Source organism: Nansenia antarctica (assembly GCF_963989245.1).
Source record: "Nansenia antarctica genome assembly, chromosome: 3".
Classification (NCBI taxonomy): Eukaryota; Metazoa; Chordata; class Actinopteri; order Argentiniformes; family Microstomatidae; genus Nansenia; species Nansenia antarctica.
In genome coordinates this window covers 42,331,601-42,339,100 of record NC_137688.1, presented here as the reverse complement: position 1 = coordinate 42,339,100, position 7,500 = coordinate 42,331,601, and the positions used below count along the sequence as shown (strand labels likewise).

The following is a 7,500-nucleotide window of genomic DNA, read 5'->3' as shown; positions in this document are numbered from 1 at the left end:
CTGTACTGGAACAGCTCCCTTCATTCTGTAGACATTCACTTCTTTCAAATAACCATGATTGCTTTTCCGGAGGAAATCCATTCTTAGTAACTCTTGAACCACTCAGGTGAGACGCAGGGATAAATGGTTTGAGACGCAGGCATAAATGGTTTGAGGGTTAAAGCAGTGGGGAGTTGATGTGACGTGAGCAAATATAGAAAGTGGTGAGGGAGAGATAGAGAGCAAGAGGAGAGGGAGAGAAAGAGGGAGAGAGAGAGACAATCTGAGAAAGAGAGGCCTTCAATGCAAACGTTTCCACAGACATAGGCAGAACACTGTGTTGAAAGCGTGGCTATTGTTCATGTGAGACCCCCCACCCCCTTCAGCGCAACTCAAAACCCTGCAATAGTGGTGTGAATATGGACAGCACACACACACGCACGCATGCACACACACACACACACACGCACACACACACACACACACGCACACACACACACACACACGCACACACACACGCACACGCACACGCACACGCACACGCACGGTCTCACTCACAGACACACACTGTCACACATGCCATGGAGGCGGGGTGTTTTTTGAGCCGAATGATTAAGAAGAGTTCATTACCGTCATCTAGGTCTGTGACTGCAGGGAGGCAATATCACAAACTATGAATAAACATTGGCCAGCGCTGAGCGATCGGTCTTCATTAGGCACAAGAGAAATGTCTGCACACATCCAACAACATTCCAACTCCCCCACTATTCTGCATTAAACAACTTCAGGGGAGGGTTTTTTCTCTCCCGCACAGCGAGAGAACAACACTTCCTACGCCTTTCTCCGTTCCTAATGAATGGCTCGGGGAGTGCGCTTGTTCCTATCTTTGAACTGGTTATTTAATTAAGTGACTCATAGATGAGAAGCTAATGTAATTTACGATGCCATCGCGCTTCATTTGAGTACATGCGCCTCATATCTATGCAAATAACACAGGCAAGCACACACGCATACACACAACACATAAAAGAGACAAAGTTAATTTGGTGACACTCTCCATTTGCAAATAGCCAGAGATTAGCAAAACAAAGTGGAAAACTCCTAACCAATCCTGACAGTTTTGTGTTCTCATTATGCAATTCAGCATCAAAGAAACTTAACTTAATGTAGCATGGACGCGACAACTAATTATTCCAAAAAACACAAATGAATCTAATAATGTGCCTTTTTCCTCCAGCAGACTAGATTCTCGGTGGGTATACTTAAAAACACGCACGCACGCAGACACGCAGACACACACACACACACACACACACACACGCACACACACACACTCACTACCCAGATCCCGCTAAATCTTCACATGTTGTAAACAGCTTGTGTCAGTGAATAAATGGGGGTAGGGGAGGGGGGGTGCAAGGGTCCTACCTTTCGTGGCCCCAGCGGCCCCCAGGTGGTAGATGGCCCCCAGGATGAGCCACAGAGCCTTCTGCTCCTCTGTTGAGATGCCAAGCACCTTCATTGCGGCCTGCAGCTTGGTGAACTGCTGAGAGGCCTTCTGTTTATCCTCAGGCTGGAGAGAGACCGAGAGGAGGACAGGTGGAGAGATGGAGAGACAGTTTTGAAGTCACTGTGTCTGTTTTCTTTACTCTATGTACATACACAGGCAGACAGACAGACAGACAGACACGCTTTAATTCCTATACTCAAACTATCGGGAGTAAATACCTTGGACTGAGGTATAATTCCAAAAGCACTGTTCTCTGCAAAGTGGTTGAAGTGTAGCTCCGTTCTGAAAGAAGACAGACAACACGGTCAGGTGAAATCACATGAAATAGCAGGCCTCGACAACACATGTATGACTCCATTTCAGCAGTGTTTGATGGGGGATGTGGACTGGATTGCAAAGCTGACTGAGACCTGAGAGTGCTGTCTGCTCCAGCCATCACGTAGTAGAACACGTTGAAGGTGGACTCTGTCTCCGGCCTCTTGGTCACCCTCAGCTTCTCAAGCAGCATAGTCTGAGGTAAGGGGAGAAGACAATAAGGTGTGTGTGTGTCTGTCTGTGTGTGTGTGTGTGTGTGTGTGTGTGTGTGTGTGTGTGTGTGTGTGTGTGTGTGCGTGTGTGTGTGTGTGTGCGTGTGTGTGTCAGTGGTACCTGTATTGAGGCAGAGGCCACCTGGCCCGCCTGGTCAAAGTCCAGGGAGACGATCTGAGAGAAGCGACTTGCGTTGGCATTCATAGAGGTGGCACTGTTCCCAAAGGCCTCCAGGATGGTGTAGACCGCCTGCCACTTCTCCGCTGACATGGACAAAGGAACAAGGGGAGTTAAGAGGCTGAAATCGGGTTAGGGTCTGTGGTCTCCCCCCCCCCCCCCCCAACTAGTATGACTAACTAACTTACTAATGTAATTTGGCATGACAGTAATAGTGAACGGAGTTGGTTATACAGATCTGGGACCTTATCTTACCTCTAAGGCACGCTATGGCATAATGCCAGCTATTTCAATGACTGACATGAATGCAGCTGATTCTCTCAAGCTATAAGGAGTACCAGGGCAGTAGTCCAGGCGTGATTTTACTGTACCTGACTTAAAACAGGCCTAGATACCATCTCTCCTGTTTAACAGCCCCGTGGCTGAGCTGCAGCTCTCATTAGCCCATTACAGCTAACCAGGAGCTGAGGCACACTGATAAGCTAATTATCCCTCTGCTCCACAGGGCTTCATTAGGGGCTCCCCTCATCCATCACACACACACCCGCTTGCGTGCGCGCGCACACACACACACGGACACACATTCACACACACACACACACACACACACACACACACACACACACACACACACACCTGGAACACTGAGACAGCCACCATCGATCTTACACCCCAAGCAAAGTTTTCCTGCTACAATGAACTAGTTTTAACTCGTTTTTTCCTCTCCATCTACTTCTCTGCTGGCTGGCAAAGTACTGCGCTCACCAACCCTTCAGCTGACATCCCAGCCCACATCCAACCATCCACTTACATCAATCTCCTGAATTCTCACTCAATTATCAGACATCAACCTAAGCAGCATAATGGAATAAGTGTACCCTGTACATCCAGTACTGTACGCACGAGAGTGCGTGGAGCTACAGTACTAGACTAATTGCTTAATTAGCGATTAAGCCGTTAGAGTGTAATCACTTACAAAGTAATTAAGTGATTAACGCCACCACCATAGGGTGACTTACACCAAAGTCATTAAGCCATTATTCAGGTTGCCGAATTCCAGCAGATTGTACAGAAATTCAATTAAGGCTAAATAAGACCTCCCTATAATGCTTGACAGGTGGCCAATTCCAGGAGACTGTTAGGCTGTACTAACAGTCCAGTTGACTTGACCAAGAAAAATACCAGACCCTAACTAGTAGGCCCTTATAAGTGATTGGTGTCTTTTCCTGTTCATGAGAAGCCCCGGTCTGTGTCTCACCGGAAAAGATCTTGCCAGTGCTGCCGGCGATGGAGACCAGGTACTGCACCAGGTGCTGGCAGTTGGTGGTCTTTCCGCTGCCGCTCTTCCCCAGAAGTACGATGGACTGGTCCTGGCGCGTAGTCAGCAGGTTCCTGTAGGCTGACTGTGCCACCGCGTAAATGTGGGGGGCCGTGTCCTCACGCCTGCAGCCCTTGAACATGTGCATCACCTGAAGGGGGTGGGGGGTTGTGTGTGTGTGTGGGGGGGGGGGGTAGAGAAAGGTAGGGGGATGATGGGAGGTAGAGTGGGAAAGGGTGGAGAGAAAGAGGCAGAGAGGGTGTGTGTGTGTGGGGGGGGGGGGGCGAGACAGAGGGGGTAGGGGTGGATAGAGATCGGTGGAGGAGGGAGGGGGGAGTTAAATACATTTGTCATTTAAAAGCGCCTTGATGCAGCAACCAAAGAGAGCAGCAAAGTTGGCAATAAACAATAAATACAGAGTTTGAAAGTAATAGGCCTCCTCCCAGTGACACCACACTGCTCTGAGCTTTGTGTGAGCACCAGAGTGTTGTGTGTGTGTGTGTGTGTGTGTGTGTGTGTGTGTGTGTGTGTGTGTGTGTGTGTGTGTGTGTGTGTGTGTGTGTGTGTGTGTGAGAGAGAGAGAGAGAGAGAGAGAAGTCTAATGGAGAGTCATTCCATTAAGAGTGATGAAAGCATACTATATTATTACACCCTACAGGCCTCCGGGTGCTGTAACCTCTAAATCTCATTACTGTAATTGGATTCCATTGTAATTTAAATGTTCAGGACCTGGGAAGACTATCTTCTCCACCCTCTCAGTCATCTTTCCTGTTTTAATTATTCTGTCTTAATCTAATCTCTCTTTAACAGAAAAAAAAGCTTTAAGTGTGTCGAAGGGAAGACAAGGAAGATAGGTGTGTAATGTGTGTGTGTGTGTGTGTGTGTGTGTGTGTGTGTATGTGTGTGTGTGTGTGTGTGTGTGTGTGTGTGTGTGAATGTGTGTGTGTGTGTGTGCGTCCTGATCTCACCTTCTCAGAGTACATGGAGGGTGTGCTGAGAGGGTTGATGACCACCATGTTAGGCCCAGCGTGTGTGTGGATGAGGTTGCCTCCGTAGCGCTGGCGGAGAGCGTGCATGACGCTGGACTCGTTCAGGTAGAGGAGAGACGCTAGGTCCTCAGAGCGATCAAACGAGGGCGGGTTCGCCTGGGAGGAAAGGTCATAGGTCATGCCGAGTTCATAGCTGACCCATACAGTAGCCTCAGGAAGAAGTGACACTTTAGGCAGTACCCTCTTAACCGGGGGGGGGACCACAAATCAAAACCACAAATCTGACCATAGACCAAGGCCGAGAGTTTTTCCTGACCGTGTGATCTGATGCGAAATACCTCCAGGCACCAATATTACAGCTCAACAACACCTGGTTATGACTGAAGTTCCACAGCAGTGGTAGAAGTGTGGCACACACACACACACACAGTAGATACTGTACAGTAGATTAGTATGCAGCAGTGTGAACTGCCACCAGGAACCTGCTGCCAAGTCTCTTTGATAAAATTAAAGCAGATGTCATCCCACTCAGACAGGTTCAAGTCTGCACTCTCTTAATCAAACAGATGGTTCAAACATTTGATTAGACGCCGACCTTGACGGCGCTAAAAAAAAACATAAAGTCAAAGTCACCCTCGTCCCTTCACTAAAGGGAGTTGAATGACTTTGCACAACATCAGATCTGTTGCTCACTCTCTCTCTTTCGGAATTGGGCTAGGTGCCATGGCTGGGTTGGTCCCCTGATTGCACCCTACCAACTCTGCACCTGTTCCACCTCTGACCTCTCCCCCAGATATTCATCATGCCCTAGGGGGTGTTTCTGCGTCCAGAATGACCATAGCGACCATCTGGGGCTGACCACTCAAGAAAGACTGACTGAAAGGTGACCCCCACAGCAATAGCACCCCCCCCCCTCCCTCCCATCAGTCTAAGTCATGTCCTGGAACCTCTTGGGAAAATGATCTACTTATTATTCCCTTTTCCTTCCCCCAGCGCATCAACACGCAACTCATCAAACCCAAAACAAGAAACCCAACCAACACATGGAAAAATACTGGACAGTATTGAAGGTGTGCTTAATTTAGCTTGTGACTAGTAAACCATTAGTTTCCATTGTAACAGGCCAACTAAATCAAGCACAAAGTATTTGGCATATGTAATTTACTCAAGTCTGAAAATGACTTGACAGGACGTAGCTGGCAGCTCCGCACCTTCTCCACGTCATCCTCGTCCACGTCCAGTGCAGTCCCATCCTGTTCCAGTTTGATCTTCACCTTCCCCTCCGGCAGAGAACCAGCATCCGTTTTCACCAGAGTGGCTATGGAGATGGAGGGGCAGGGGGGGAGTGAGAGACGGAGATGTAGAGAGAGAGGAGGGATATGAGGAGGGAAAGAGAGAGAGAGAGAGAGAGAGAGAGAGAGAGAGAGAGAGAGAGAGAGAGAGAGAGAGAGACAGTCAGAGGGAGAGACAGTCAGAAACAAAGACAGAGAGAGAGAGATCTATAAAAACATCTTGCTATGGCTGTGATTAATGTCTAGACCCATTCTAAAAGCCATTACCATGTAAATGTGCAGTTAAACGACAACCAGACCGGCACCCAATTTGAAAACACTAGCCTCATGTTTTCGAAGCACTTGGAGCTTCTCATAACAGCAATAAGTTATCATAATTGTTAATCATTACTGTTATCCAAGTATCCATGTTTGGTCAACAATACTATAAGAAACAATGCAAGTAAGTAGGCCTTCTGTCGATCCAGGTGTCTGTACTCACCCAGGGAGAAGCCCTCCTTGTGGACCAGCCACAGCTTCTCTGAGCCATACCATGCCTGCTCTGCTGCTATCTGCTCCTCTGTCTTCACCTGTAGAGAGGAGGGAGGGAGGACGACAACAGTCAAACAACCACTTGCAGGAGAGCGATGATGACCCTACGGCCAGGTAACAGCTCACTAGGCCGTTTTGAGGCAGAACCACTACAAACACGTACCGTACACACCTTGGGTTTAACAGCCAGACGATTGTATGGCAGTGTAAAGACTACATTTTAGGTCGACCACCGAGGTCCTGATATCAATAATCAGTGCTATAGAGACTAAAATAGTTAGTTGATTGTGTTCAGACTGAAGGTTCCCTGGACTTTGCGATGTGGATTTTTTGCTTGGCTTTGAGTGGCCAGGCAGACAACAACCCTCTACAACACAAGCAGTGGATCTGGTGATAAAAGGCACATCAAGCTTCAATGGAGTTGGCTGTGATAGAAATCAGTTTGGGAAAAAGATTGTTTGGAGGAGTCAGAGGTCACAGATCGCAGCACAGCTAGCCATTTCTACAGCTCCACAGAGGCTTGTCTGGAAACGCCTGACTGCTCTCTCTGCACCATGCTTGACCCTGCCTGCCAATGCCTGTCACAGTCCATTGGGCATGCTCTGTGTGTGTGTGTGTGTGTGTGTGTGTGTGTGTGTGTGTGTGTGTGTGTGTGTGTGTGTGTGTGTGTGTGTGTGTGTGTGCCGGTGTGTAATTTGACAGGCAACATGAACTATCAGTGACCTGAATCTAGACAAAGACATTGTGACACGTCAATGAGACAAACCACGGGCTGAGAGGGTGAGGGGGGAATGCTAGGGATTAACTGAATTCAGGGAAATCAAGACATTAAAACGTAAAACTTAAACACACATTAAAACACATACAAAATTCACATTCAGTGACAGGTGTAGGTCTACGAAATCATTAATGATTAATAACAACTTGTTGAGTAATAAGCCACAAGCAGATTGTGTGGTTTATGACACTCCTGTCTCTCTGTCAGCTCAATGACACACTCCAGTCATGCATGTCATCAAAGATAAAAAAAAACTTCTGATGATACTTTTGAGAGAGCAGAATACAGACAACCCCACAAAACACTAATTGGCCTCTTCATCCTCCTCCTCCTCCTCATCCTTAGAAGAGGTAAAAGCATTAGATTCTGTTGCTTTGTTGTTGCTGTGTTAGTTGTAT

At 47.8% G+C, this 7,500-nt stretch overlaps 2 protein-coding genes across 2 annotated transcripts in view; both read right to left on the bottom strand.

The window, feature by feature from the left end:
• myo18ab (myosin XVIIIA b) overlaps nt 1-7,500 on the bottom strand; it is a gene marked incomplete at both ends in the record, with an annotated part of 87,012 nt that overhangs the window by 41,234 nt on the left and 38,278 nt on the right. Inside the window, 8 exons of the mRNA XM_080525489.1 lie at nt 1,408-1,552; nt 1,708-1,771; nt 1,900-2,000; nt 2,138-2,280; nt 3,453-3,663; nt 4,481-4,657; nt 5,713-5,819; nt 6,275-6,362. Coding sequence (XP_080381615.1) covers nt 1,408-1,552; nt 1,708-1,771; nt 1,900-2,000; nt 2,138-2,280; nt 3,453-3,663; nt 4,481-4,657; nt 5,713-5,819; nt 6,275-6,362 — 1,036 coding nt within the window. The remainder of the gene's footprint in view (nt 1-1,407; nt 1,553-1,707; nt 1,772-1,899; nt 2,001-2,137; nt 2,281-3,452; nt 3,664-4,480; nt 4,658-5,712; nt 5,820-6,274; nt 6,363-7,500) is intronic.
• Nucleotides 7,407-7,500, bottom strand: part of LOC308153126 (uncharacterized protein) — a gene marked incomplete at both ends in the record, with an annotated part of 9,653 nt that continues 9,559 nt past the window's right edge. The window contains one exon of the mRNA XM_080526220.1: nt 7,407-7,442. Coding sequence (XP_080382346.1) covers nt 7,407-7,442 — 36 coding nt within the window. The remainder of the gene's footprint in view (nt 7,443-7,500) is intronic.